The sequence below is a fragment of the Synchytrium microbalum genome, assembly GCF_006535985.1.
Source record: "Synchytrium microbalum strain JEL517 chromosome Unknown SmJEL517_scf0036, whole genome shotgun sequence".
Classification (NCBI taxonomy): Eukaryota; Fungi; Chytridiomycota; class Chytridiomycetes; order Synchytriales; family Synchytriaceae; genus Synchytrium; species Synchytrium microbalum.
The window spans coordinates 106,749-122,884 of record NW_022158385.1 but is presented as its reverse complement, the minus strand read 5'-3'; the positions used below and the strand labels follow the sequence as shown (position 1 = coordinate 122,884).

The following is a 16,136-nucleotide window of genomic DNA, read 5'->3' as shown; positions in this document are numbered from 1 at the left end:
TGATTTTAGGAGACATCAGCCGAAGAAGATGTGCCTGCAGACCACCCGTTGATGAAGTTGCTGAAACGAGTAAAGACAATGCAGAAAGGTTTGGACAAGTTTATTACTGATAGGTAAAAGATGTCGTCACTTTGCGTTGTGGTTGGTGTTATCTCAAAGCGGTCACCCTCGACGTTTTAACTCCAACATATCTTACATCCTTCATTAGTACTCCACGACTGACGAAACTAGAAAAGAAATACGTCAAACTCGCTGGACAGTCAATGGAAAAATGGGTTCCTCCACCACAAGCAGGCACCAGACAACAGTCAATCGACAACTCAGCTGAACCACGCGTATTGTCATCTGCATCAACTAATGGTAACGGCAGTGGAGCCAATAGTAAAGAATCAACACCGCTTCGTGTTACTGGCAGCACCAGCGGTAGTAGTAAAGATGCGCATCCTACGAGACAAGCGCCACTTGGTCCAACTGCATCAAAGAATGTGCCGTTGGATGCGTCGTTTATTGATGTCGTTTGTCGCGATGCGTGTGATATGTCCTTCTTCCCGGAGGTGAGTATTTCAAGATCTTCTGAATGATGTTTTTTGGGGTTGGCTACCAGCTTCTGACGTATACTCGGTCTTTCTTCAGGGGATTGATCTGTATCAACAAGCATCAGCTATAGTTTATAACAATCCCAATGGCTATGCAAACGCTCTTCCTATCAATACGGCAAGTTTGTAGCTCTTGCTGACAGTAGCGTTGTACTAGAATTCCCCCCCTTTCTGTGTTGTTGACTAACATCTATCCGCCTGCCTTATAGATCGTTCACATCATTCCCAAGTTCCGTTCAGTCTTGATAAAAGCCATTATGGACAATTTGGGCGAGTTATTGGAAAACCCAATTGACGTGAACGAAGCAGCTCAAGACTTGCTCGCAACCCAAAACCATATACACGATACCAATGAATACTCGAGTCCTGTGCTAGCTCGAGCATTGGGGATTGCTTTTCGAGGCAATGGCGGTCCAGCAGAGAAGTGGGAGATGACGAGCTATTCTGTGCCTGTTGTTGCCTTTGTCATTGCAGCCGTGAGTTGGTGTGGTTGTTATGCATTGCATCGCATATGACTACTCTACTTACAGATTCTTGACTTGTGTAAAACAGTTGACTCTCTGCCTTCAAAACCCTGGTGTGAACGGACTAGATATCACTCTAGAACAGTATAACGAAGTGCTTGCGGATTTGACCACTTACAAAGCAGAACATCCAGAAAAATATTCAACCGCCGTTGACAAGTTGTACAAGGCTGGTGGAGATGAATACGATGACTTCCCCTGTAACTTTAACATTCAACACGTCGTGAATGCTTTGATTGAGTAGTATAGTCTTGATTAGGTGGTAAACACGATAGTAAATCCTTATTGTATAGAATTGTAGGAATTCCGAAGTATGAGATTGGGGCGTGTTTTAGTATAAATATACAATCGAAGGGTGTTTGTGACCGGCATGCGCAAGCGCTCTCCAACCAACGGAAAACATGATGGAATGTTGAGAAGAGGATGAATTTATGTTCTATGTACGATAATACCCAAAAACAAGGTTGTTGAATACTATGATTTACGCTTATATGAAGCCAAAGCGACCTTTAGGTTTGGCTGGTGGCTGTGGTTGAGCTGGGGGCGATGACGCTAGAGGAGTGGCTCCTTCTCCTTGTCCAGCAGATGCATTATTCAGCCAAGCATCCTGTTTGTCTGCGTCACTGCTCGCTTTACTATTACTACTACTATGTGCGACTCCATCAGCATAAGGCGACAATGGCGCAGTTGGAGCAACAGCAGGCAAATCCGGGATAATAGGAGCAACAGGCTTAAACGCTCCAGCACTAGCTCTCCCAATAGCAATCCCAATCCCCTCCATCAACGCCAACAAGACGCCTCCTACAACAGCACTCATAGCAGCGGCACGTGGCCCCGCTCTGGCAGACAATACAGCACCAGCAGCCGCTCCACTAGCTATAGAATTCCACGGGTCTTCCTTTTGACGGATTGCAGCGATTGTGCAATCAAATGTTGAGAAGAGACCACCCCAGACAGCAAAGTTACCACCTAGGACGGGAGCACGGGCTTTTATAGCTGTGATTGCACCTGAGAAGCGTTCTCCGCGAGGCGAGTTGCGGTAGCCTTTGAAGGAGTGCCAAAGAGCACCTCCTATGCTGCCCATGGCAAAGGCTCCTCCACAGTCGTTTATGATTACGTAGGGACATGGATCTCGATCGTGGCCTTGTGACATCCTATCTATGGGGTGTGCCTAGCTAGAATGTAGTGGGTTTGTTCTGGTAATAAGATGCAACGTTTCTGCAAAAAAAAGTTGAGTTTTTTGTAAACACTGCGACAGGGCACGTTCCAGCATAGTTTCGCGTCAGCATCAGTGTTTAAATGAATTTGGTTGCGTATTCATACTCTTGAAACGTGTCCATCAAATTTTTCACGTACAGACGTTTTGAAATTTCAGAGTTGACGAGTACACATCGAACATCGACGATGAGAATGGGATCACGTCGATTTTCTATGTGATATGAATACCAGAAAATATATCCTCTCAGTGAGCTTCATACTGGGTCAGGTGACGTGTCGCAATTGGCGTCATTCGCTCCAAGTCTCAGCTACTACGGCTTCTGGCTTGAATCAGCAACGCATAGGATCCTCTCATAGCTTTTGGCATCAGATTTGAGCATATGCAGTCAAATGGACAGTGAAGGAATCATCGGGTCAACGCGAATGTTTGACCAGTAGCAATTGCAACGTTTGGAACAAAGACGACACGAACGGAACATTTCCGCAGATCCCGACGCGTCCATCTGGTAGTACTGTCAAGGCGTTCTTGTCTGTAGCAGTGGCGCCTGATACATGTTGCCTTGTGTCAAAAAGTAAAACAGACGTGTCACATGTGAATGATGATGTTCAAAACCTCATAGAGTAGCAATACAGCTGAAAGGATTATTTATTTTTACACATGTCGGCAGTCAAGGTAAAGCAGAGCATTGAATCCAGATCAATGACATCGTGAAAATTCAACGAAAGTTTTGAAATTTCAATTCCAGGTTGTGCTTCGAGCCAGACCATTATCGCTCAAGGAAGAACAGAAACGTGCTCGCATTATCCTGGACTTTCCAGATAAGACCCATGCGCTACTAGCAAGACCATATCAGTCTCTGTTGTCATCATCAACATCACATTCGGGAATCCAGTCCCCCTCAGCTTCGGATCCCAGCCTCAACGACGATCCATTGCAGCGCACGTTTACATTCGATCACTGTCTTTGGAGCACTGCTCAGGATCGTCCTCATTACGCATCGCAACAGCACGTTTATGATGTTGTGGGGAAGGAGTTGGTTGATCATGTACTTCAAGGTATGTCCTCGATTGGTTCTGGCGCATCATAGTTTGTAACACGTTTTACCTCTAGGATATAATGTATGTGTACTTGCATATGGTCAGACTGGTGCTGGAAAGACGTATACCATGATGGGAAACAATACGGAAACGGGACTGGTAGGACTTATGTGTGAAGCTATACTGGGCGCAGAAGAAGAGTCAAGTTGGAGGAGAGAGGTATACGTCTCGTTCTGTTCGATATCAAGTTTGATCCATTCTTACCACATTTGGCTCATACTAGTTTGAAGTATCATACATGGAAATCTATAATGAAAAAGTACGAGACTTGCTGAATCCCAACAATCGTGGCAATCTTCGAGTACGAGAACATCCGTCACTTGGCCCATACGTCGAAGACCTATCGAAATCCGTCGTGTCATCCCATTCAGAAACACTGTCGTTACTTCTAGCAGGCAACAAGTCACGAACAGTAGCTGCTACCAACATGAATGACACATCATCACGATCTCATGCTGTGTTTGTCCTTACCATAACTCAGAAACACGTAGATCCCACCACGCAAATGACGACTGAAAAGTTGTCTCGAGCGTGTTTTGTGGATCTCGCGGGATCTGAGCGAGCTGACGTGTCGGGGACATCGGGAGTGAGACTCAAAGAAGGTTCTCAGATCAATAAGAGTCTGACAAGTTTGTGTAAAGTTATATCACTATTGGCTGAAAGGAGTACAAAGGCTAATAATTCGAGTTTGCATATTCCGTATCGTGACTCGGTAAGTGCACTGCTGCTCGGCAAATCCAACATGCTACCGTTCTTAGTTTTTTTTATATAGGTTTTGACGTGGTTGCTAAAGGATTGTCTTGGAGGCAACTCTAAAACAACACTACTGGCTCTAGTATCACCAACCGATAGCTGCCATAACGAAACTTTATCAACACTCAGGTCTGAACGAAATCCATTCGTTGCTGATCACTATCTCATAACGAAATAAAGCAATTGACTTGATTTTTATATATCAACATTTTAGGTTCGCAGAACGAGCCAAAAAGGTTATCAACACGCCTGTCGTGAACGAGGACGCCAATGGCAGGTTTATTCGAGAGTTACAAGAAGAAGTGGAACGGTTGAGAAGTCAGCTAGATTCGTACTCTTCTTCCAAGACTGTACGAGGCATGGTGGATTTGACGATGGGTGGAGAGGAGGCTATACAGGGTGTTCAGGATGAGTTGCTAGCTAGTAAGAAATTGTTGGATGAAATGATGGAAAGTTATGAAGATAAGCTTAGGAAGACTGAGACCATTCAACATGATAGAGATCGAGGTATGACTTTTACGTGCACTATCTTTTTTCTTTCTTTACGACTAACTACTTAAACCTGGTAGCTTTGGAAGAACTTGGTATTGTATTGGATGTTACATCGCCTAATGGTGTAGGAGGTGTCTATACTCCCAAAACCATCCCTCATCTGGTCAATCTAAACGAAGACCCATTCATGTCAGAGTGCCTCATCTACAAAATTTCACCTTTAATCACCAGAGTCGGGCGAGCAGGAACACATCCATCACCAGATATCGGTTTAACAGGAGATAACATACTACCAGATCATTGTCATTTCGCCACTGATGATGATGGATCAGTGACGGTTACTCCATCTGATAATGAACGTGCTGTTGTACTGGTAAACGGGAGGAGAATTGATGGCAAGAAGGTGAGTGCATCTGTTATTGAATCATATTTTTTGTTGGCTCGCTGCTTACCTTTCCTTTTCTCACTAGCGACTTAAATCAGCATATAGAATCATTATTGGTGATCATATTTTCCGCTTCAATCATCCTCAAGAACTTCAACGTGATCGGAATCACCAACAACTTATACGGACAGCATCGCCAGACCCTCGGAGACCTTCACTAGACTCGTCAGCTGGTTCTCGAAATGCTTCACCAGAGCCTCCCCTGTCTTCCTCTGTAGTGGACTGGTCTTTCGCTGTGAAAGAGCGTGAACAATGGGATGCCCAAACTGCCAGCTCCATATATAGCAGCGGCTCGGACATAACCATGGAACCGTTCAAGAAACCTGCTTCCGTCAAACCAACACAAAAGGATAGAATCAAGAAGGAAGAATGGGACGATCAGGCCCAAAAGATTGCCGAATTGGAGCAAGAGATCAGTCTCGCCAGAACGCATATTGCTGATATGGAAGCTGGCATGAATATAGGATCAGATCACTCGTATGGTCGAAGTCCTTCATCAAACAAATCATCGCCTAGACAGAACGTGTCCGTCATAACTGTAGGAGGTCTACAGATCACAGTCGGTGGGTCTGCTATAGCAAGAATGGAGAAGGAAGTCGCTCGAGAGAGTGAACGATTGAAAACTCTAGAACGTAAACTCGAGTCTGAACGATCAGCTTTATATCGCAAGATCTCTGGTGACTCGTTACGTGCTGCTTATAACAATGCCAATAATATAAATGGTAGTAACGTCAATGCACTATCAGAGCAAGAACTGCAATTGATGACGAAAGCAGGGACGAAATGGCGCGGCAGACGATGGGTTTCCTTCTCCAAACAATTAGAAGGTTTGAAGAAGATCTTGAAGGAAGCTAATGTCATGTCAATTGAACTGGCTGCCGGTGTCGCCTACGCTCCATTCTGTGGACATTTATCACAAAAGACTAGTTTCTGGGAAGTCTCTGATGTCACTAGTCCCAGCTACGACGATGATAATGTGGATGAGGAAACTGGTGGATCGTCTCAAGTTGGGATTGGAGTGCTTGTGTTGGATGCTAAACATGAAAGGTGAGCAAGACGCCGTGCTTCCAGACGTCAGTAATATTTTTTTGTTATTCTGAGCCGCTACCAACATTCTTCACCCTGTGAGTATAGCGTTTATGTCTGGCCACTCTCGTATCTGAATGAACGCCTTCCATATATGCGTGCCATGTTTAATTACTATGAAGGTACTCTGAACTCACCCATCACACCGATAACCAAACCTACTGATGTAGATGCAGTCTTCGGTGGACGTCCAGGTAGCAAGTCTCGACCATGGTTTACACAGATAGGAACCACATATATATCAGCACGTAACTTGATTCGTCGTACAAGTAAAGAAGTAGTGTCGTCAGTATTTAGCAGTGAAGGTGATATTTTAGGTTGGCTCAAACTCAAGATTGAACCAGTTGGCTCGGTGTCGACACCCACTATGGGCAATCCAAGACTACTACCATTACAGACATCTCAATATTCCGATTTGGATGAGTTGGTCATTGGAACTGATTTAATATTCGAAGTCAGTATCACGCAGCTGTCTGGAATTAGTGAATCTGATTGGACGCAAGTGCATGCTCAGTTACGATTGAGTACGTTTAGCAACGGAGCCAGTGTAGAAAAGGATAAGATATATTCCACTGAACCCGCTATTGGATTTGGCCGTTATCCGATAACATGGAACTTTTCGCAAACCATCAGTCTCAAGGTCGATCAAAATGTAAAGCAGATCATAGAACGAGGGACAATTGAAATTGAAGTGTTCGGAAGAAGAAGGAAGGAAGTTTCTGAAGTTATTGCCGAAGTCTTTGGATTCCGCTCTGAGGTAGATGACATTTTGTCGAATGAAAGTCTTGACTCGTCACCTCGTTTGCCCGATGCTGAAAGACCCAGTGTAGTCAAGAGTCCTGAAGAGATTGAATCTGAATTAGCGGAGGCACAGTCAACAAGCATTGTTGCTACAATACGCAAACGAGCTGCTGAAATGAAGATTAAACAAGACCAAGAACGAATAACTAGTAGGTCTGGTAGTAGTGATGGTATTGGGCGGGGAAAGATTGTATATATGGGACACGGATCTAATGGCCATAATCGACAAGAGCTTCCCAACGTATGGAAGACTGTTGAAGTCATTGCTAGATCCATGCCGTTACCTGGTAATAGTACTAAAAACAGTGGAAGCTCTCTGAACTCTTCACGAACTCAAGTGGCGAACTTGAGACGTAGTTCCACATCAACCTTCCAATCCACAACAACAACTGCAGAAGGTAAAAAGACAAGACTTGATGCCATCTTGCAAACCCGAGTCTTGGAATTGAGCTCTGATGGTGAATTCCGAGATGTACCTATACAATGCACACTTCCTCAAACAACTACACCCATCTTCCAATTACGACAAGGATTACAACGACGTATTGCCCTTCGAATCCGCTATTCCTCCGATCCCAAATATATAACGTCTATGCGAATCACCAGCATATCAATCGGTGGTGCTTATATTGAATCTGCATATACACCGCGCAAATCATCAGCATCAGGTCCTAGTGCTCGTAATTCAGTAGTCCAAATGCATTCTACGCCATCATCTGCTCGATCATCCGTTGCCGGTCCCAATAATAGGAGCTCGGTAGTATCGCTTATACAAGGTCATATCTCGAATGTAAATAATGGTGTTAATAGTTTGAATGGAAGTGGTCGCACTGTGTATATCAGGCATGATGAGATTGCGAGACAAAAAGCTTCCAAGGATTTGAGTGCTGGAAAGGCTCAAGTCGATGTTGTATTTACTTGGGAATCTGGATCTCCTGAGACGGATCGAGAGACTGAGGATGGCAAGAAGGTCTTTGCTACGCTATCGGTTGAGGCTGTTGTTGATGGGTAAGGTTGCTGTAAGATGTTAGGTTGCGTCTTTACTCTCTTCAGTTGACAGTTTTTTTTCGCAGAGGGGCAGTTGATTCCACTCTTTCATTCTCAACATTAATCTCATTTGTGGTCTTGCCACGTATGCCACCAGCGCCTATATTATCCCCGGGTCGACTCTCCAACTTTATATCCTCATTGGTTGGTGGAACTCCTCCAACCCTAATAACACATGCTACCTCCTTATTCGAACTCTTGGTCAAACAACTCCCATCACGCACATCATATTGGAGAGCTCTTGATACAGGCAACGAATACGTCCGTGGTGAAGAAGTATTGAATGGATGGACACCGCGCGGACGTGAACTAGTAGCTAAATACATCCAGGACCATGAAAAATCCTTACTTCAACGAGATGTTGAAGTCTGGAGAGGTCGGTGGTTGGAAGCTAGCGAATGGGTCAATTCTCGTGGTAATATTGGGGCATGGAGTGCTGATGATTCGGGAGAAATTGAACGCCGAGTTGTGGAGTTATGGAAGGGATTGGTACGATCCTCTTCTAAGAAATATTATGATACACTGCTTGGCATCGAGTCTGGTGGCAGTGGAAGTGATGATGGTGATGAAGTGGGAGCCACGTGGGCTATGGAGGTCAAGGCTATTCCTCAACGGAAGTGAGTAGCCTTGCGTCTCACTGTTTTACCATCCGAATGTAGCTCTAATCGTCAATTTTCATAGTCCCGTGGTTACGCATAGAGGCTATCTTCATACGCCAGATGATGCCAAAGGAACTTTATCGTCGTCATCATCAGCGCCACTTGTATTCAACCCCAATGCTACATGGAATCGTCGGTATTTCGTCTTACAACGACCGTATCTATTTATGTATGTCGATGATTCTCTCAGGGACGAAATCAACATTATCACTGTCAGAGATGTACGCGTGCAATGGGATACTGATATTGAAGAACTTTTACACGTAAGTGCATTATGTGATGGCCTTTTTTGTCTGTCTTGACTTTGACACCTGTTTTTGTCGCAGCGTTCGAATACGTTTAGCATGTATTCGAATAGTCGAAGCTACCTTTTCCAAGCTGGCAATGAACAGGAGACTGCAGATTGGGTAGGAGCTCTGGACCCTTTGCAGTTCAGTTCTGTCATGTCTAGACAATCGCATACCAAATAATTACTTGCAAAATAATATTGTAAACATTTTCTGATGCACAGATACCCCACAACACAATATATAGAACATAGAATATGCATACTTGGATGCTTCAAGCGCGAGTGGGAAAAAAAATCTACGCGACTTGAAATTTGAAGCTCAAGCAAAACACAACTTGACGCAAGCCAAAATGGAGATGGATCTCGAAGAAGAAGTGAGGGAGGCGTATGAAAATGTGGCTCCACCACTACTGAAACTGGTATGCTCAAAAGACGTCTATGTTATATCAGCTCGTGTTTGCATCAGCAAGTTGCCAACATTTAAATTTCTCATGCTACCACAGGGCATATGCAAAGAAGGCACAGTCCGTACATCTCTTTTAGCATTGAATCGCTCATTACGAGGCCGACTGGCTCCATGGGGTGATTCCATCGCAGTGCATCCTGCTGCGAGATTGCCAATCGAACATCTCGACCAAACTTCCAGACAACGAGCACACGTAAAGCACGCACAGGACCAACAAGTAACTGTAGTAGCATTAAAACCATTCAACGAAACACGCAAACTGTTCGTGGAACGCACGTTTGAGATTTATGCCACGCTGCAAAATCCAACGATATTGGCTACCAACCCAACGAGAAGCAGCAATAATTCGCATTCTACGATGATGATGGATGTGGAAGACGATGATGATGCTAGTGGGTTGTATGGTGGGGTTGACGATAATGATGTGGCATATGCATCGAGAGTGACTGCCGAGCACATCGTCACTGTCAGCTCATTATACAGAACAGAGCTCAAACATCATATAAAATCACTAGATAGGGACACGCATGAATCCGAGGTCGAAGTATTCCAATCAATGCATTCTATATGGGAGTTGTGTGAAATCATATATATGAATCTGGACGATATGATACCTATATCCACAGTATTGCAATCATGGCTGAATACCAACTATCGAGGTCCATCTCCTAAAGTCGCTTCGGCATTGAATGATTTGCCTGGAGAAGCACTTGCAGCAAACAAGAGCTTTTGGCAATACGTGCATCAATGTACGCTACGAGGGATGCATACTATAGCTGTAGCGCTGCTGGAACGATTGCCATATTATAAGGACTCGCCAAAGGGGCCTGTGAATAGAGTGAAACAGATAGTACGACAAGTCACTAGTAAGATGTCGATTATCGAAGTAGACGAACGATTTGAAGCCATTCGAGAATCATGCTTGTCTGCTCTAGCTTCCAATGCACTTGTAGACAAACTAGGCACTCGAACACAGGATGTTGAAGGCTTTAAGGTACTCTTCAAAATATTGAGTGGTGATGAAAAGACTATTATAGAGAAGAGTGCTGATTGGCGAGAGGGTCTTGTGGCTCTAGCCATGTATTCTCGACCGTCAATTAAAGCTACCGAGCTCTCTGAGCTTCTATTCCCACTCAACTATATAATAGACAAGTCAGAACCACTGGATGCTGCACTGGTGGCATTCATTCATCAGGATATGATGGCTGCTAGACGCCATTGTGCACATATAGATTTCTGGCTCGTGACACATCTATTTGATGTGCTAGATCGATATGGCAAATCAATTAGAATAGGTGGTAGTAATAATGGTAATCGCACCTTCGGTGATTTGAGCAGTCGAGGTTTATTGGCTGAGTCTACGCTATCAACGTTATGGGAAGAAGACAAGGTAAGCGGGCTTTTGTGTTTAGACCCAATGTATGGATGTCTAACACGCTTACTTTCCTGCAGTTTGCTGCTGCTTCACAACGCTCAAATATGAGAGAATGGACGATACTCAACTATGCCGAGCAGCTGCTACCTCATCCAGAGTTGTTCGTCATGGGGGTCGAATACTTGTCGTATTGTCCAACTATCGGTCTACCATATATGATTGAAACCATCTTGCACCATTCACCATCATCATCACCAGCACAAGTAGAGAGGATATTAAAACTAGCCCATAAACATAAATTAGACTTGGTCGAGAAGGAAGTACATCGAATCATGGCCCAAGTTGAACTACACCGTGGACATCTAGTCCAAGCCTTGACTCATTACGCCCTCGCCGGAGAACCACACCGCGCTGCAGTTCTAGTCAACGCAGCCATGAGTGAATGTCATAAAACAGGAATACTGGTTGATGGACTTGTAACTGTAAAAACCGATATACCGGCCATAGAATTCTTCAACGCCTATCAACAAGTCCGAGAATGGTATAAAACAGGAGACCATTATAAAGCTGCATCAAAGATTATTTTATTGATGACTAGCGGGATTGCTCCTCATTCCTTTTGGGGTATGCTATTGCTAGATGCTTTGCCAATGCTGGAGGGCACGCAAGTTGTATTTGGAGTTGCTGATACTTATGAGCTCATGCGATGTTTGCAATATATTTGCACATCCCACAAGAGTGCCGAGTATCTGGGAATGTATGGCCAAGAAGGACATGCATATGGAGGGAAACGAGGATTGTCGTCGGCGAATTTGGATGTCATAAGAGCCGCTCTAGCCAGGAACCTTGCAAGGGCTATGGTCGTCGAGCTGGAGCGCTAGGACGCAGAGCATAGTTGAGTCAATTCAAAAACTCTAGTTTGTATAGGTGGTGTCGTGTATCATATAAACTGATTTCAGTACATAAAGATTTATTGAGCAGTTTCTATGTTCGATATGGATAGTCTCTCTCCGCGTTCAGTCTTTACTGCCGCCGCAGGCATTTCAGTAATGACGTGAAGATTCCAAATCTGGTCTGGAGCAATCACACCGGGTTCACCTCCTAAAGCACCTCTAACTACAATCTTGTACTTGGTATCACATGGTATTGGTGCCGTAAACGTTACTGTAGGTGGTTGCAAACTAGCAGCATTATCGGAATTCGCATCTACTTTAGCCTTGTCAGCAGCTCCCTTCTTTTTGCTAGGTGTAGGAGCACGTGATGGCTTGGTTGCAGCTGCAGCCGTCAGTGCATCGAGATTACTGTTACTACCAGGCCCGTCCATACGAAGAGTGATTATTATTTCCTTTTTAGATCCCTGATCAACACTACCAGACGTTGAATCGAAGGAGAAAACTGCTTTTTCGGGTGGGCTCGATGGCGATGATGGTCTTTCGGCTTCAATGGTATATTCGAGTGGTTTTGCGGGAGCAATCTTCTTTCCACTTGGCACTTGTCCTTCAAGTTTGACTTCATTGGGCTTGAGATTTAGAATGCTGATTACTTTGGATTGGATCTTCCATGTCGAGTCGCTTGTGTCTTGAATCCATGGTAGTCTTACAAGCATGGTTTTGCTGCTTGTTGTGGTGGTAGCTATTGGAAGGGGCGGATTACTAGTCTCGGCGGGAGTCTCGCCGGAGCCTACGAGTTCCGGCTGCTTGGTTTCTTCGACAACAACTTGACTTTCTACTCCTTGCAATGCACCGCTAGTAGACCATGCTCGTCCCCATACTTTAACAAGATAAGGTCGTTTCTGTCCCCACACATCCACAATCAATTCAGCACTACAGTCCTGATCACATCCACCAGTAGGAGCTTCAAACGCAACTACTACATCCATTTTCTTGGCAGGGGCTAAGAATGTGGGCTCAGAAGGTGTGATAAGAGTGAATGCTGGATTTACAAGGGGTTGACATTCTTGTTCTCGCTTTTCGGCCGGTTGTGCCATGGACAACTTGACCTTAGCAGCTACAGATCCAGTATTGCTGAGACTCAATACTGTAGCATTACACGAGTTTCCAATCATGGCGTCTCCAATGAATTTAGCATCATCGGTGATGCTTAGAGGTTCTAATTCTACACATGGGGATACACCAACTCCAACGAGGTGCACTAATAGTTGAGTGGTAGGTGTATGCAGACCGAATATAGCCCGATGAGTACCAAGGAAGGTGGGCTGATAGGTTAACGAAAGTTCTATAATCCCCGGTTTTGCCCACATATCTGCATCTGTGCTATTATCGGATGAATCCACTCCAAAACATCCATCACTCTTATCGAATCTATATCGTGGTTGTGCTGGTTGCAAGACTTGAACCGTCAGTTTCTTGCAAAGTGTCTCATTAACTGGCACCTCTCCAAAGTTGATTACTCCAGAAGTAGGTGCGAACAAGACAATATCAGGTCGGACGACGTGGACTTGAGTTGTAAGTAACAGGTCAGGTCGAATTTTACGACTAGGAGAATCAGCCAGCCTTTGTTTTGATACAGTAGCGGTAGCATTCATTCCAGCAATCAAGGCAGATAGCCTGGCTGATGGTGCAGCCGCTTCAGTGATACGGCAAGGAATCTCCCAGGTCATTCGAGATTCTTTGAAAACCGATAATCGTTTGATCCAATCCTTTTGTTCGGATACTTCTGGTGGATCTCCCAACGGATCTATTGCTGAGAGTGCCGGAGTGGCTGTTGCAGCTGATAACTGGTCCTTGCCTAGTGGTGCCTTTTTCTTTTTCGCTGATGGTGGCTTGTTACCATCTTCAGATTGAGGAGCTGCTGAAGCAATCCTACTATTCGGTCCTGACGAAGGATCCTCACCGCCACCACATAGAGGTAACGGCAGACCTGATATGGTGCTGGTTGTGGGTGTCGGTATACTCAAAACTACGTCTATATGTCGTTGATGTCCAGGTTTCAATATATTGTTTACTGGGTAGAATTGGAAAGGCGGAGGGAACCGTTCTAGCCATGTCCATGGTTGAACAATGCGACCTGATGATGGCCTAGCTATTGGTGAGATAGGGTCCTGTGATACGGTCTTGTCTTTACCAGCTGAAGATGGTTTAGCTTCTGGTGTGATGGGTGATACTGTTGTTGGCGTTTCCGAAGCTCCAGGGCTCGTTAAAGCCAAATTGCTGGTTGGAGAAGATGGCTCTGTAGGCACAGCAATATAACTATGGACACCCAACATCGACACCCACGTATCTGTCCCGACCTCATAAACTTCGAGATTGACGAGTTTAGGTGTTTCGAACTCGAACCGCACTTCGTCTTGGTCGTCATCATCGACCTGCCCAGGCCTGTTCGAAGTCTTGACCCATGGAAATCTAATGTCGTGGTCTTCGACGTCTAGTATTATATCCAGACTCTTGGTACATGAGCTACCTAGTGCAGTTGTAGGGTACAATATGCTTTCTTTGGATAGTCGGAGAGCAGGTTTTAATGGTGATGGTGCTGGTTGGGATCTCTTGGTAGCTGCAGCTGGATAGGATGACACTCGTCGTTTGTTCATAATGGCTTCTTCACGCATCAGTTTCTGCAAAATGGCCATTTTACGTTGTTCTGAAGTTGTTATATCTGTTTTCGGATTCGGCAATATGTTTGCTGTTGCATTTGGTGCGGGCAAAGTCAAGGAGGATGGTGATGTTTTCGAATTGACTTCAATGGCCTTTGTGAATTTTCTTATCTGCCGCATTTCTTGAGATATTTTCTTCAGAGCATCCTCTCGTTTCTTTGCAGCAAGAAGGGATTGCTGCTCCATTTCGGCTTTCGTCCTCTTAATCTAGTCAGACAATGAATGTTAGGACGAGAAACAAATGTTAGAAAAGGAGAAGAAGTTTACTCTGGTGACTGCGGCATTGCATCGTTCTCTTATGGCCTTGGCTCTTTGAGCCTCCATCTCTTGTTTTTCACTTTCCGACAGACTTGGTTTGCTAATCAGTTGCTTGCTAGCAAATCTTGCATCAATAGGTCGTGCGGTCTGCGAAGCTAGTGTAGCACGTTCTTCTCGTTCTCGAGTAATCTGGTCTCTATGAATCTTGTCTGAGGCATCAATAACCTTGGACAGGGACCTTAAATCTGTATTTTGAGCTTGTAGAGCGTCCATTCTTAATTGCACAGTTCCCAGAGTACCCTCTAATCTCTCAACAATGGAATCACAATCAGCTATAGTGTCGATGCATTTCTCGTATTCACTGCACGAAGCCTTGTACTTTTGGCGTGCAGTGACAATGGTAATCTTGTCTGCGTCTTTTTGGCGAGCTGAGGACGACGCTGATGCAAAGAGACGTTCCAGTTCTTGCTTGAGTTCAGACGTTTTATTTCGTAATGCTGGTATGGAGCGAACTTCTCGTTGCCGTAAGACCTAAGGGGTAAGAGTGTTATTCACAGAATGTCAAGTCAACCTTTCCAAACCAACTTCTGGGCAGTGATAAACCTCACCTTGACACACTTGATATCATAATTAATAGCCTCGATATCAGCGGCTGCTTCTAGAAGGGCATCAGCCGTCTTTGCAATATCCCTCTTCATGCTGTACTTGAGCTGTTTAGCTTTGCCTGTCCCGGATGTTGATACTAGCTCTATTGGCACTGAAACAGGCTCATTGGTATTAACCTTGTCTGTGGGAAAGCTCCACCCAGGAAATAGGTCAGATTCGTCAAAGGCTTCTGTTGGTTTGCTGGAGATGGCATCCAAAGTGTCAGCTTCCAGTTCAGCGACAGAGTACGCCTGGTCGTCATCGGGCTGATCTTGTATTTCGGATTGCTCAGCATAATCAGCCTCATGGCCTTCCTCCTCGTCAGGGCCTTCTAGCTCCACATCGTCAATCTCCACATCGTGTTGAATTTCTGGGAATGGCTCGAATTCTTGTTGGTCATTCTCGTCTATTGGCTCTTCAAACATCAGATTAGTGCCTTGAGGCCCTGAATCTAGTAGGTCTAGCTCCTCATTGGTTGGTTCCGCCATTAGGACGTATTGTACTCTATAACGAATCGTGTCAAAACTAGGACAGATCCGCGTAGTTCCTACATTTCATACCCACTTTTTTCACCAAAAGAGTCTACTTCCGCTTCGTTCCAGTCTTCCCCGTCACGCTCAGTTCTGCTAGCGACTTCACCGTTGAATTTATGCAAAGTTCTCGTGGCAGAGGGCAAACCACAATTACACTACAGAGTGGACTGAAGAGAACGGCCATTCATTTGTAAATTCATTTATGTAAGAAATCACCTACTCTCGACGATTTAAGTTTTAC

The 16,136-nt window shown here is 44.8% G+C and overlaps 3 protein-coding genes across 3 annotated transcripts; 1 reads left to right on the top strand and 2 right to left on the bottom strand.

The window, feature by feature from the left end:
- Positions 1-1,607: 1,607 nt before the first annotated feature.
- On the bottom strand, positions 1,608-2,273 carry SmJEL517_g04805 (uncharacterized protein; the record flags this gene model as incomplete). Its single annotated transcript, XM_031170733.1, has 1 exon — positions 1,608-2,273. The coding sequence occupies one exon, from the start codon at positions 2,271-2,273 to the stop codon at positions 1,608-1,610; it is 666 nt and encodes a 221-aa protein (XP_031023292.1).
- Positions 2,274-2,996: 723 nt separating this feature from the next.
- SmJEL517_g04804 (uncharacterized protein) lies at positions 2,997-11,730 on the top strand (the record flags this gene model as incomplete). The annotated part of the gene is made up of 15 exons (XM_031170732.1): positions 2,997-3,011; positions 3,085-3,394; positions 3,450-3,595; positions 3,660-4,148; positions 4,209-4,318; positions 4,404-4,696; positions 4,759-5,084; positions 5,152-6,173; positions 6,261-8,021; positions 8,087-8,677; positions 8,742-8,982; positions 9,046-9,126; positions 9,254-9,427; positions 9,512-10,864; positions 10,927-11,730. The coding sequence occupies 15 exons, from the start codon at positions 2,997-2,999 to the stop codon at positions 11,728-11,730; spliced, it is 7,716 nt and encodes a 2,571-aa protein (XP_031023293.1).
- An 89-nt stretch (positions 11,731-11,819) lies between these two features.
- SmJEL517_g04803 (uncharacterized protein) lies at positions 11,820-15,850 on the bottom strand (the record flags this gene model as incomplete). Its single annotated transcript, XM_031170731.1, has 3 exons — positions 11,820-14,666; positions 14,727-15,248; positions 15,326-15,850. 3 exons carry the CDS (start codon positions 15,848-15,850, stop codon positions 11,820-11,822), a joined length of 3,894 nt encoding a protein of 1,297 aa, XP_031023287.1.
- Positions 15,851-16,136: the final 286 nt, after the last annotated feature.